The sequence below is a fragment of the Erpetoichthys calabaricus genome, chromosome 4 (genome assembly GCF_900747795.2).
Source record: "Erpetoichthys calabaricus chromosome 4, fErpCal1.3, whole genome shotgun sequence".
In the NCBI taxonomy this organism is placed as follows: Eukaryota; Metazoa; Chordata; class Cladistia; order Polypteriformes; family Polypteridae; genus Erpetoichthys; species Erpetoichthys calabaricus.
Genome location: NC_041397.2, coordinates 203,093,455 through 203,108,962, shown reverse-complemented (window position 1 = coordinate 203,108,962; position 15,508 = coordinate 203,093,455). Strand labels below are relative to the sequence as shown.

The 15,508-nt window shown below is 35.9% G+C and overlaps 1 protein-coding gene across 2 annotated transcripts in view; it reads right to left on the bottom strand.

Moving 5' to 3' along the window:
• The window catches only part of brwd1 (bromodomain and WD repeat domain containing 1), a 216,081-nt gene that overhangs the window by 89,711 nt on the left and 110,862 nt on the right, over nucleotides 1–15,508 (bottom strand). For both annotated transcript variants that reach the window (XM_028800205.2, XM_028800203.2), the window contains exon 15: nucleotides 11,587–11,721. In XM_028800205.2, coding sequence (XP_028656038.2) covers nucleotides 11,587–11,721 — 135 coding nt within the window. The remainder of the gene's footprint in view (nucleotides 1–11,586; nucleotides 11,722–15,508) is intronic.

Below are 15,508 nucleotides of genomic sequence, written 5' to 3'. Positions count from 1 at the left end.
GCTATAACCAAAGAAAAAGAAACCAGGTTAGTGCTGCTTGCTGAACTGCCTTCTTGGGTAGTACACTGGTTAGAGCTGCCGACTCCAACTCATAAGGTTCTGGGATCGAGTCTTAACGTCTTCCAAAATAAACGTTTTGAGTAGTAAGCTGTTCTTATTGTTAATATTATACAATAAAAGCATACATTTGATTTGCGACTGTAACGGCCGCTGTAAATGTATAGTACTTGTCAAAGTTAGTCTTTTTTTTTTTTTAGTTTTACTAGTTTTACTTTATTTACTTATCTTCCTACAGCATAAAGTCACAAGTATACTGCAGAGCTTCCTCTGTTTGATCGTCAAGGGCATGCTCACAAATTACACGTGTAATGCCACGAAAAATACCTGCTGACACTTTAGTATGCGAGCAATAGTACGAGAATGCAGTTAGACTTTTTTTGGGCACATACACCACGCTAGTGTTTAGATCTGGACGGTGTAGCGTTGGCGAGCTCTGTAAGCTGTACTGTTTCTTTGAAGGACAGGTGATTGGCAGGATGGTAGTTTTCAAACACCTCGTTTTCTGTCGTTTATAAGTGCAATAGTAACTTCATGGGTGACCACCAGCCTCCTACTCTTCAAAGGTGAATATAATTATATAGATGTGCTTGATAGTCCAAAGAAGAACTTTCTCAGGATCACTAGACATTAGACTAGATCACTTAAAAAACTTTTACAGAGTGCAGCGGAGCAGGGAAGCACACATGTATGTGAACTGAAGGAACAAAAACAAAATAAAAAAAATGGTAAAGATTAGTTTATAAACACCTCATTCTTTGTTGTTTACAAGCACAATCAGAGCTCCAAGAGAGACCAAATTAAGACCCCCCAACCCCCACTCTCTTTAAACATATATTAATGTAAACATGCTGGATAGGTCAAAGAGGATGCTTCTCTTACTGATGTATGGAGGGCTGCGTGCCTCCTGCAGAGGACTGTGCAACAGAGCAGCGAGATGCATGCTGGCTCTGGGAATGAAGAAGCTGCTGTCAGTTCAAAAAGTCTTTCCAATAAGGCATGATTTTCCTTATTTATGATTTGCACTGTTTAGTCCAGAAGTAACTGTTTAACAATATGTTATCAAATCAATCATGTGTTGCATGTTTTGAGCACAAGACTTAATAACTGACATGTGGATTATGACTACACTAATGCATTTTCATTTAAAAAAATGCATAATTTTTCTATGTATTTGCCTTTCATCCATGCTACCCTGTCATTTTCATTCCCTGAAAATGAGGACTTTTAAAGAACTCATAAACATGAAAAAAACAGTGTCACCACTTTGGAGAACATAAGCAAAAACAGAGTTTTATGAAAACATTACTCTTATCACACACCAAGTGGTTTGTGCTTATTTTGTGGCCTCTTCCTAATTGGATCATGCTTATTACAATGGCTCACTCTGACTAGTTTCCCTACATGAAAGAAATACCTTTTCCAACATAGTTGACATGAGAGTTGCCACTATGCTGCTTGCTGTACTGCTTCTCTGTATGCATTTAAATTGGATTTGGTAAATTTTGAATGCTGTATACATGCGTAAAAAGTAAATTACTTATTAGTCACTAGTTATATGATAAATCCTGTGGCTGGTGGCATTACTGTCGTAATAAAAAATTCAGAGCCCCATCAAAATAATTTTGTAAATACCTCAGACGATAGCCTCTGATCAGTTTATGACTTAAACCTTATCTGTTTAGTAAGGAGGAGTACATTCTACAGCAAATTAATAACAAGGTAATTAAAGTGGACGAGTGTAGAATGCAACCAACCTCACACTATCACAGGACAGAGAGAGCACAATACAGTAAAACAATGACATAGACGCATGCATACACTTATTTATTTTCTCTATTGAGTTAGTTTTACAAATGTTGATTGGTACAAGATGCACTCGGTTTGCTTTGAACTGCATATAATTCAATCATTTCACGAATGAACACAGGGCTAAACACTTTTTTTTGTGCCCCTTTAACATTTACTTTCTTTTAATTTAATGACAAGAGAACCATCACCAAGTTTTGAAGACTGTCACTTTCAACTGTAATCAGTGGATAAACGCAACACAGGGGCAATTTGCTTTGGCTCCTTAAGGAAATACTTTCTTTTACTATGCTGTGAAAACATTAACTGAGTGATAGTGTGGACACAGCCTGAGTTTATAGAGGATAAATAAGTGCTACTGCATTTGGAGTATATGTTTTTTACATTTGTATTCCAATTAAGATTGTTATCTAGCGTGGTTCCTAAGGATTTATATTCAGTCACTATTTCTACCACCTCCCCTAGTACAATGATGGATGAATATACAGATTTTTGTCTTTTAAAGTCAAATATAATTTCTTTGGTCTTTTTGACATTCAGAGTAAAATATTCATATTGCTCCAGTTTACCAAATAGGCAATTTGATGTGCATCCTTATCAGCATGGTGTCATTGGCATACTCGATAAAAGAACAGTGGTCATTTTTCTGTCTCAGATCACTTGTGTACAGAGTAAAAAGTAATGGTGATAAATACACATCCTTGGGGAGTTCCTGTATTTGAATTAATGACTTTTGATAGAAAGTGTACGTACTTTGGCTGTCTGTGAACGATTTAAAAGAAAGTAATGAATCCATAATGTAATAAATAGGCGAACATTCATACTGTTCAATTTCTCAATCAGTATGTGAGGCTGGGTGGTATTGAACACTGAAGAAAAATCCAGAAATACTGATCTGGCTTATCAAGAAATGTAAAATGTAAAGTAACCAGCAGAGCATCTTCCACACTTATGTTTGCACAGTAAGTGTCAATAAAATGTTTTTCATTCAGTGCTCAAAGCATTTCATTAGAATGGAGGGGAGTGCCACAGGTCTATAGTCATTCCAACAGCCTGACCAGGCGACCTTAGAAAATAAGAGTAATGATTGACTGTTTTAACAGCTCAGGGACCAGTTAAAAGTAAATGAAAAACTGGAGAGAGCTGCTCCTACACATAAAGCAGGTCATACGTTAGACTTAGTAATTACTAAAGGACTAAAAGCTGATATAAAACAGGTCAGACCATTTTCTTCTACTTTTTAATATAGAAATGATGACAGAAAACACTCATGAGAAGCATATTGTTAAAAAACGCTTCTTTGACTCATCAGCAGCTTTAAAACTTACAAACATTCTGACCAATCAGTCCGTTTATAGTGCCAACTATAATAGCGAGGATAATGTAAATAGTAAGGTGGAAAGATTTAATACTAAAGTGAGGGCTGCTGTTGACATAGTTGCACCTGAAAAGACAGTTAAAAAATCTTCTAGCATTGTTATACCATGGAAGACCCAAAGAGTGTCTGATTTAAAGAGAACATGCCGTAGAGCTGAGCGTAAATGGAGGAAAACTAAACTAACTATTGACTATGAAATATTAAAAGTTAAAATAACAGAATACAATAACACAGTCCGTCTTGAGAGGCGCTGCTATTTCTCTAAGATTATAAATAACAATGCTAGTAATCCCAGAGTCTTATTTTCGACGATTGATCGTCTGTTAAACCCAGGTAACTCAAAGGAATGCCTCCTAAGTACTTCCAGTAAAACCTGTGAGGCTATCGGTGTATTTTTCAATCAAAAAATTAATGATATTAGAAATAACATAGTATATCTCCCCAACACTAAGGATCCTCCTAAACCCCAGTACTCCATAATAAACAAATTAATTTCTTTCACTAGGATAGATTTACCTGATTTACATAAAATAATTTCTCAAATGAAACCCTCCACCTGTGCCCTTGACCCAATACCAACAAATTTTTTCAAAGAAGTATCGGGCGTGCTTATTGATAATGTTCTTGATATAGTAAATTCGTCATTAGATACGGGGGTCTTCCCAGACTGTCTTAAGACTGCGGTAGTTAAACCTCTACTTAAGAAAAATAATCTCGACCCCTCTTCTCTTGAAAATTATAGACCTATCTTTAACCTGCCTTTCTTAAGTAAAATTCTAGAGAAGGCAGTCATTATACAGTTAAATGAGCACCTCAATAAACATGCTATTCTTGATAAATTTCAGTCAGGTTTTAGAACAAATCACAGCACAGAAACTGCACTCGTTAAAGTAGTAAATGACTTGCGGGTAAATGCAGACAGAGGCCATTTATCTGTTCTCATCCTCTTAGATCTGAGTGCCGCATTTGACACCATTGATCATAATATTCTTAAGAATCGCCTTAGTCAATGGGTGGGCCTCTCCGGCAGCGTCTTAAATTGGTTTGAATCCTACCTGGCAGGGAGAAAATTCTGTTAGTTGTGGTAATTATAATTCAAAGACACATGATATCCTATATGGTGTTCCACAAGGCTCTATCCTGGGTCCGCTGCTCTTCTCAATCTACATGCTTCCATTAGGTCAGATTATCTCGGGACATAACGTGAGCTACCACAGCTATGCTGATGACACACAGCTGTATTTATCAATAGCACCTGATGACCCCGAATCTCTTGATTCGCTAACACAATGTCTAACCTGTATCTCAGAATGGATGAATAGTAACTTTCTCAAATTAAATAAAGAGAAAATTTGAAATCTTAGTGATTGGCAATAATGGATACAATGAGGCTATTAGAAATAAACTGGATGCATTAGGATTAAAAGTCAAAACAGAGGTAAAAAGCTTAGGGGTAACCGTTGATTGTAATCTGAATTTTAAATCGCATATTAATCAGATCACTAGGACAGCATTTTTTCACCTAAGAAACATAGCAAAAGTTAGACCTCTTATATCATCGAAAGATGCAGAGAAATTAGTTCATGCGTTTGTTTTCAGTCGGCTAGATTACTGTAATGCACTCCTCTCAGGACTACCCAAAAAAGACATCAATCGTTTGCAACTAGTGCAGAATGCAGCTGCTAGAATCCTTACCAGGAAAAGAAAATCCGAACACATTTCTCCAGTTTTGATGTCACTACACTGGTTACCTGTGTCATTCAGAATTGACTTTAAAATTCTGCTTATGGTTTATAAAGCCTTAAATAATCTCGCCCCGTCTTATATATCGGAATGTCTGACACCTTATATTCCAAATCGCAACCTCAGATCCTCAACTGAGTGTCTCCTTAGAATTCCCAGAGCAAAACTTAAAAGAAGTGGTGAGGCGGCCTTCTGCTGTTATGCACCTAAAATCTGGAATAGCCTGCCAGTAGGAATTTGCCAGGCTAATACAGTGGAGCACTTTAAAAAAACTGCTGATAACACATTATTTTAACATGGCCTTCTCATAACTTCACTGTAATTTAATCCTGATACTCTGTATATCCAATTCATTATAATAACTATTCATTCAAAATCTGTACTAACCCCTACTCTCTCTTCTGTTTCCTTTTCCGGTGTCCTGTTGGTGGTGGCGCATCTACCGAAAGCACCATGATGTTCCAACAATGAAGGATGGATTAAAAGCCAGAAGTCTGTATGACCATCAGCATCAAGTGACTCCGTGAGAACCCTAACTACAAAGAGGACTATCTCATTTATATTAGGTAGAATGCCCAGAGGGGACTGGGCGGTCTCGTGGCCTGGAACCCCTACAGATTTAATTTTTTTCTCCAGCCTTCTGGAGTTTTTTTTTGTTTTTTCTGTCCACCTTGGCCATCGGACCTTACTCCTTTTCTATGTTAACTAATGTTGTCTTATTTTAATTTCTTACTTTGTCTTTTATTTTATCTTTTCTTCATTATGTAAAGCACTTTGAGCTACTTTTTGTATGAAAATGTGCTATATAAATAAATGTTGTTGTTGTTGTTGTTAAAGCATGACTTTAAGAGTCAAGCGGACAAATTGAAAGTTCCAAAACCCAGAAAGTGAGGAAAGAGAAGTTAAAACTTTGAGTACAGTAATTCTGAAACAGAGAAGGTTTAAAACACCTTTGCCAACAATCATTATGAGCAACACACATCCCTTGCTGAAAAAGACTGTCTATTGTGATTTACAGAAACCAGGTTTAAAAAATACTGACTCAAACACATGTTGAAATACATGGACCTGTTTGTGAACAGCAAAACAGGGACTCAGCTTCTGGTAAGCAGTCAAGCCGGACGTGCCAATACATTAACAAAAGGTGGTGTAATAATATCACAATAAGACAGCAAATCTGCATGTCAAATATTGAACTGCTCACTGTCAGGGTCAGGAAACTACTAATTTGCAGAATACAGAACAAATGTTTTACAGTATATCATAAGAAATGTAGGCTACTGTATAACTAATTCCATGGCTGATTGAAACCTAGCAGTCTTTTAGACAGATGCGGTGTGTGGAATGCAAGTTGATACATTTCACTTTGGTACTGTAGTTGGGAGTAGGTGGTCAAGGAATAACACAGGGGGCAAAATCAAACTCTCTTTTTAGGGAAATATATTTTAGTTCAGCAGCCAACTAAGACATAGACTGCATATACAACTGCACAATAGATAATTAAAATGAGTATCGTTACCACTGGCAAAGCACTTAAAATGGTGAATGTAAATATACAGTTAAGCCTAATCATTTGTGTTTAACCTTCATAACTTCTAGTATTTGCGTGATTTTATTTGTAATCTCCTTTTTACTGTTGTGTTGGAAAACAATTTGTCGGCTTTACAGCTATACACAGTACAGAAATAAATTATTGGTGCAAGTTGTGGAGCGGTAATAATTATTTTTTTTTATCACTGATTTGTAGGGAAGGACATGCTCTAATGTAGATTTCTGTGCAAGGCTTGATCGTGTAATTTCACAGACTTCAGGGTTTGAATGATATTTTTGCCAGGGGAGATGGGAGACAGCACAATACAATACCTGTCTTGTTTACCTTACAGTTGTAAAGAGCTCCCTGTGAATTTGCTGTATAATTTTCATTGTTTTGCTTAAAAAAAATCAAGTTCGGTGTTGTATATACACCCACAAAATGTAGTGCAAGTTTTTTAGGTTACTAAGACAGTATTACATAAACATCCTGCCAGAATGTCAACTTCCACCAGCAGCAACTTAAGTGTTGTTTTTTTTTTTTGAGATGTTAGCACAAAAGGTCACAGACTAGCAAGAAAAATGAAAATGAAAAAGATAAAATGTCTTTTGCATGTTTTGTGTACTGCATTTTATGGATTATTTTATAGTTACTGTGTTATGAAAAGTGCAAATTGTCAAAAACAGTGTTTTGTTATATAAAGAATTCAATGAAGAAAAGTGTACATTGAGCAATCTCTAGGGAAAAACAACGGCTTTTAATGGTTGCTGGAACCTAACCACCCTATTTCCCATGGGTTCCATGTATTAAAATTTGTGCTGTTTCCTAGTAACATAACCCTTGCAAAAGGTTGGGATTGGTTGAAATAACGCAATTATTTTCAATTCTCTTTAATGAGAAGAAAGACTACCATTTGCTTGCTGCAATGGATTCTTCACAGTAAAACAGGAATAGGCCAAGGATCTCTGGTTCCGAGAGTCAGGAACAGAATGATGCTTTTAAAGTACCAAGAAAATATTTAAAAATCTGCTCTTAGTACAACTTAAGATCCAAAAGCAGAACAGAGAAGTAGAAAAATCTATCCCAAAATGTGCAGTGAAGGACTATTCTGAAAAGCAGAAGGCTATCCATTTTACTAATGATGATACAAGTTAACCATTTAAAAATAAGAACAAGATAATCCTGCAAGAGATGTGCAGAATAATATATTTCTAAAATGTTAACAGTATTGCATGGCCTGGATGGTGTAATAGGGTGGCAAAATAAGTAAAACAACCAACCATTCTTTTACATTTGAATGTTAGATGTCCCCTTTGAATATTTCTTTGTAAATACATTTTACTTATATATAAATAGTGAAATTTGATCTGACAACACTACTGTACATTTCTTTGGCTGAAACTAAAGGATCAGCTATGTGTTTCTGTGTGTGTGTAGAAACTGCTGGGAGCGTCTATGTTTTCTGCTTAATAAATCATACAAAAAAAAGAAATAATTGAAAAGAAGTTACACGCAATGTTGTATATAAACGAATGAATGCATATTTAAATAACCAAGGAATTCTTTAATTCTCCATAAAAGAGATCCACAAAATGACAAATTTGCTCAGAGACAGTGATGTTAATACTAGGGAGTTTAGTACAGACACTAACAGGGACCCATTGTATTTCCGTTCTCAGGATCCACACTAGAGAATACTGTAACAATAACAAGCAAAGAACATCAACAACCTATAGCCCCAAAATAAATTTAAAATGGTGCCCAGAACAATGACGCATTCTTAACAGCTTTGTAGAACAACCTGGAGTCAAATCAGCAACCGCATTATATTCACTTAACGTACCACCTTGAAATTTCATTTGTTGTTCCAGAAAACTTATGAAAGGAGTACAGTAAATTAAACCATAATTAGGCTGAGACACATTCCTGGTAATAAGAGAAATAGCAACAGCATAACTATCTAGTCTGGAGATAAAACACAGGCAAAAATGTTTTAGGACTCTAAATGCACCTAATTATTAATACAGAGAATTCAAAGCAGATGCCTTTAATCAATTTATCATGAATGCAAACTCATCGATAACAGACACTACTACAAATGAAACCCTAAATCTGGGGTTCCCAAAGTCAATCCTAGGGACCCACTTTGGCTATGGGTTTTTGATCCAGATAACGTCTGTTTTAAATTGGTCTTCTGGCCTAATTAAGTGAGCTGTTATTTCCCACTTGTGTGGTCTGGGGTCAATGTGGACATTGCAAAGCTAAGCTTGGTCAGTTGGTCTTCTAGCCTAAGTAACCTCCTTAGCATTAGTCTCAAGTGTCACTCAGGCAACAGTATAGATACTTCTTGCGTAAGACCCACGGTTTACTCGGACTGTAAAAGTGCCAACAGCGTTAGTGGCGAGCGATACCTGGGCAACGGTGTAGACGCATCTTCTCCAAGCCTCATAATGGCTTCTCGTAAGAAACTCATCTCATCAGCTGTGATGACGAAGTAAATCTGTCTTCAGGCAGTGAAACTGAAAATGATTCTGTGAATCCGAAAGTGACTTGGCTCACTTGCACACGTGTGCAGTTCATATTATTATTATTCATCAGCTTTATTATTAGTATCATTATTATACTTTTTACACTTCTTTTACTTTTAGTGTTTTGCACGTTTTACAGCAGAAAGATGAGATTTAAGAAAAACTTCATTTTTCAAGCCAAAAAATGCAACACTTTTTACATGTTTTTCTGAGAAAAAATGTAACGTTAAGGTGGTTAAGTGAGTTGTTATTTCTCAGTTTCTGCATTTTGGGGTCATTGTAGGAATTACAAAACTAAACATCTTTAATCTTTTTTTTTTTTTTTTTTTTTTTTTTAATGTTCAGTACTAAGCCGTTTTATGTGGATAAAGTAGTTTAAAAAAATTTCAACAATAATTTCACCCCACTTTTCATTCTGCTTATCCAGGTTTTCTGGTTATTTAATAAATTTACTAATTAGTGGGTTTGATGCTGCAACATCACTAATTAGTGGGTCTGATGCTGCAACAACTTTAGTATTTCATCATTCAATGTTGTTTACCAAGATACCTGCTCTGCTTCTTTTTAATTGTCATTATTAGGATATAATAAAGGGAGCAAACTATACCAATAATGGACAAAATACTATAAAAGCAACAAAAGAGAGTTAACTATTCAAAGCTATAGGAAAAATATAAATATTTCTTAAATGTCTTATTATGCTAAAAATTATACTCATGTGCTTTTCTGAATGCAGAATAAGAAAAAAAAAAAAAGACCAGCTAATTAAACGAGATCAGTTATTGTCAATTATTATCACTGACTGTGAATCTAGTTGGAACAAAAACCCTGCAGCCACAGTGGGTCCCCAGGACTCAGTTTGGAAACCACGGCCCTAAACTATATGAAACTGGGTGCAGTGGAACCTCGGTTCATGAACGTCTCGGTACACGTACAAATCGGTTTACGACCAAAAAGTTCGAGAAACTTTTGCCTCGGTTCACGACCACACACTCTGTATATATCGGTTTGTGCGCGCCGATGATTTCCGCACGTGTTGCATTGTTCTCGGTCAGACGTGCGTGCTTTCGCTGTAAACTCTTTGTGCTCTGTTTCATTTCTCTTCTGGTTCGTACGCGCCGATTACTGTATTTAAGCACGTGTTCAGCCTCTCCCTGTTCATTGTTCTCAGTCAGATGTGCGTGCTTTACCTGTGAACTCTTTGTGCTCTACAGTATTTCGTGTGCTTTTGCAGTTAACCATGCCTTTTAAGCAAGTGAAGAGTGGCGAGATGAAAGTTTTGCAGAAAATTGAAATCGAAGTAAAGAAGTCAAAATCTACGATTTCGACTATTCTAAAGCAGAAAGAATCTATTAAAGCAGCTGATGTTGCAAAAGGAGTTACAGCGTTAACCAGGCAGAGGCCTCAAGTGCTGGAAGAGGTGGAAAAACTGTTGCTAGTGTGGCTGAAAGAGAAGCAACTTGCAGGGGATAGCGTAAGCGAGGCGATGTTATGCGAGAAAGCCAGGAAGATTCATGGCGATTTGCTGCAAAACTATCCTTCTACAAGTGGCGAAAGTGAGGAATTTAAAGCCAGTAGAGGATGGTTTGAAAAGTTTCGCAAGAGAAGTGGCATTCATAGTGTGGTACGGCATGGAGAGGCTGCTAGTTCCGACGCTGAGGCTGCGAAAGAATTCGTGAAAAATTTCACAAAATTAGTGGAGGATGAAGACTACATCCCGCAACAAGTCTTCAACTGCGAAAAATATTCTTTTTCCCCCTGTGCTTAAAACTCATTTAAAAAGAGTGTTTACAGCGATCGGGTTGTAATGCTATTAGCGCGAACTCCTGCAATGCTACTTTCTTGGTTGCTTATGGTTGGCTTTTAAATAAAGTTCGGATTTGTTCAAATGTTCCTTTTTTTCCCTGTGCTTAAAACTCAAAGTGTTTAAAGCAAGAGGGTCATAAGGCTACAGTATAGCGTGAACTCTTGCAATGTTAGTTTTCTCTGTTGCTCAAGGTTTTCAATGTTTTTACATTTAGTTTACTATTGCACTGTGCATTCTAAGGTTTGCTTAACTATATTTGTGCTTAAAAACTTAAAACAAATATATATTTACATACAGTTCGTATGGTCTGGAACGGATTAATTGTATTTACATACAATCCTATGGGGGAAATTGCTTCAGTTCATGACCAAATCGGTTAACGACCAGAGTTTTGGAGCGAATTATGGTCATGAACCGAGGTTCCACTGTACACTGCATCGCCATAACCTCCCATTACAGTTAGACTATTGCAGCATGTTACCTTCAATCGCATAGTCTCAGTGCCCACAGAACTCGTATAACTTCTCCAACAGTTAGCAAAAGATCTGCAGCGCAAGATGGAACACAATTTGGCTTTTATATACAATTATTTACATTTATTTTTATGTTGTTTTATTATAATATTAAATAATTGCCCAATCCAAGGTGAATATCCATACCTAACAAGAATTACTGTTATATTAGTAAGTGGCTATTTTAAGAAAATAAGGAAGTAAGGGAAAAATAGCCCCACCATGTTAAAATAATGCTGTGTTTTGACTCCTTTGGTTATGTCCCATATGAAGAGATTCCCATCATGTCCTGCCGAGAGTAAAATTCTGGGGTCTAAGGGATGTGGTTCCAATACAAACACTTCATCTTCGTGTCCCTAAAAAAAGCAAACATAATGGATAACAGTTAGATATTTTTTATGACTGATGTGAACAGCAAATGTCTAAATATTTAATGACTTTTCATATAAACTAAATATTCACAAGTCTGAAAAAAAAAAATGAGGGAAAAAAAGAGAAAGAAAGAAAAAAAAGGCGAACAATCTTGTGGATATTTATATCAATAAAATTTAAGTGAAAAGAGATTGGGTAAAGAGGATCAGAGACTGCTTCCAGGGACGACACACTGATATGCACAGAAGAGATGCTCAGTTGATAAAAAGACACGGAAAAGACAACAGCAAAAACGGAAAAAAAAGTCATGGAAGAATTGGGAAGCTTAATGTATTACTTGATTTTGGAAACATCACTGCTATGTTAAAAACTTCCCTTTAAACGTTTTTCTGACTAGTGGCCACAGTTATCTAAAAAGTTCAGTAATTTTGGCTAATGCATGATATCGCATAAACGTGGCTATTTTTAGTAACTAGTGTGTGTTCAAAATAATGGAGTATTTGTGTATACCAAATGTTGTAGTATAAATTAAAATATTAGTTTTTTGTACTTTGTTTAGTTAAGGATATCAACCTACTCCAGTTCCTATTGTTATTATTGCTCTTGCAACTTGTTCATCATTAAAAAGCATCAAATAATGAAAAGGAAGAGTTGTTCCAAGCATTCTCTTTAATCTGCTAAAGGCCCTTTTCAAGTTTGAGCAGACATTGATGCAGTAAACCCAGATTACTTGACATACACTACTGTTACACTAGAAGTAAAAAATAAATAAAAACTCATTTCCCACTTTTACATATTCCAATAACCTCAACACTAGAACAGTTAATGACCAACTTACCAAACTTCAGTTCTTGAACACACACTTTGATATGTTATAGTAAATGATAATTCAATTTCCTTCTTTCATTTTTTAAAGAAAAACAATGCAAGAGTTTGCTTATATAAAGTGATTCACTATGTGTCATGTTTTATGTTTCACATAACCCTTTATCTTTTTCATTTAAAGAAAATCTATATACGCACATCTAGAAGGAAGGAAATCTAGTACATCTGTGATGGATGTTCAGAAATGGATCAGCACCATTGACTTGTATTCTCCTCTTGTATTCAAACATTGTATTCAACTGTTTAAGATTCCACAATAATGGCCATAGAAACAATAAATACATTTCTTTTCTGTTAACGTTGTATTTGTACTAAGAAATAAATACAAGATACAGGAAACCACTGGCTTCCTTTGATTTTGAAAAGCCGGATCACTAACTGATTCTAGAAGAAGCATCAGGACAATCTTGCCTGAAGAAGGGGCCTGAGTTGCCTCGAAAGCTTGCATACTGTAATCTTTTTAGTTAGCCAATAAAAGGTGTCATTTTGCTTGACTTTTCACTACATTCATAATGGCTAACACGGTACAAGACCCTAGTACTATAATCCATGACAAACAGAGGTCTTCATTTTAGCCACTTAGAAAAAAATAATGAAACTTCGTAAAATAAGACATTTTGTCATTAATTACTTTTACTTGGTAAAATTTATAGAGCAAGGTCTATTATGTTCAAATTGTGATTTTAATTTTACTAAAGTCAGGGTAAATTATTGCCATATAAATAAATGGTCATCTACAGCTGTGCTTGAAAGTTTGTGAACCCTTTAGAATGTTCTATATTTCTGCATAAATATGACCTAAAACATCATCAGATTTTCACTCAAGTCCTAAAAGTAGATAAAGAGAAACCAGTTAACCAAATGAGACAAAAATATTATACTTGGTCATTTATTTATTGAGGAAAATGATCGAATATTACATATTTGTGAGTGGCAAAAGTATGTGAACCTTTGCTTTCAGTATCTGGTGTGACCCCCCCCATTGCAGCAATAACTGCAACTAAACGTTTCCGGTAACTGTTGATCAGTCCTGCACACCAGCTTGGAGGAATTTTAGCCCATTCCTCCGTACAGAACAGCTTCAACTCTGGGATGTTGGTGGGCTTCCTCACATTAACTGCTCGCTTCAGGTCCTTCCACAACATTTCAATTGGATTAAGGTCAGGACTTTGAATTGGCTATTCCAAAACATTAACTTTATTCTTCTTTAACCATTCTTTGGTAGAACGACTTGTGTGCTTAGGGTCGTTGTTTTGCTGCATGACCCACATTCTCTTGAGATTCAATTCAGTTCATGGACAGTTTTGGAGAGCAGTGGCTTTCTCCTTGCAACCCTGCCAAGCACACCATTGTTGTTCAGTGTTTTCCTAATGGTGGACTCATGAACATTAGCCAATGTGAGAGAGGCCTTCAGTTGCTTAGAAGTTACCTTTGTGACCTCGCCTCGATGACTATTACATGCCTTGCTCTTGGAGTGATCTTTGTTGGTCGACCACTCCTAGGGAGGGTAACAATGGTCTTGAATTTCCTCCATTTGCACACAATCTGTCTGACTGTGGATTAGTGGAGTCCAAACTCTTTAGAGATGGTTTTGTAACCTTTTCCAGCCTGATGAGCATGAACAACTCTTTTTCTGAGGTCCTCAGAAATTTCCTTTGTTCGTGCCATGATACACTTACACAAACAAGTGTTGTGAAGAGCAGACTTTGATAGATCCCTGTTCTTTAAATAACACAGGGTGCCCACTCACACCTGATTGTCATCCCATTGATTGAAAACACCTGACTCTAATTTCACCTTCAAACTAACTCTAATCCTAGAGGTTCACACACTTTTGCCACTCACAAATTTGTAATATTCTATCATTTTCCTCAATAAATAAATGACCAAGTATAATATTTTTGTCTCATTTGTTTAACTGGTTTCTCTTGCAGAAAATTCTAAAGGGTTCACAAACTTTCAAGCACAATTGTAACTCACTTTATTTAGATGTTAATGAAATGCAAAGTAAATATAACTATTATCTTTTGTAATTCCAAAAAGCATTTATTTGGTATGGTCACAATAATGCAACACGAGTCTGGGAATCCTCACTAGTTCAGAGAAGTTTCACATGATCAGGAAAATTAACTGGCTACAGATTACTCAATTAGTAATTTAGGTCATAATTATCAAGATCATTTTCAAAGGGTAAATATATTTTGCATAAATTTTGGTCCTATGACTTAACACATGTCAAAACAGTTTTTTTAAAGGCTTGATACTGTACGAGCATTCAGTCACACAACTGGATATACAGTATATGCACTCACCTATTAAAGCTATAAGGTTGAAGAGTAAAAACCCTCAGGAAAATGAACACACAAGAGTGTGAGCAAAATATATTAATAAATCATTGAAAGTGCAATTACAACAAATTAGGTGTTATCAAAAGGAATCGCTTAGGTTTTTGGTTTCTTTTTTCCCCCACTACTTTAATAGATCCTCTCAGAGAAAACCCGTAATACCCAGTACTTTGACAATTAACTAGCATTTAGTCACCTGTCCCATAAAAAAAAAAAAAAAATGGAATTACAATCGCTTTGTAAAAAATTTCCAGCATTTGTCAGTTATATTTACCATTGTATTCATACTTTTGGCTATTACAGACAATGTTTGTGCTAATAACTGTGCAACATAAGTAGTTCATCCAAGCAACCAATAATGAACTGCCTTTGATAACTATGCATATAACAAACACAAATATGGATGAAAGGGATTTTTGCATTCTCCAAAGCAGCGGTTGCTGTAATTTAAAACTAGAAGATTGTTCCTTTTAGATGTACATATATGAGAACACACTAAAATAAGTTTTCTATTTATACTAAAATACATATCAGGTTTGAT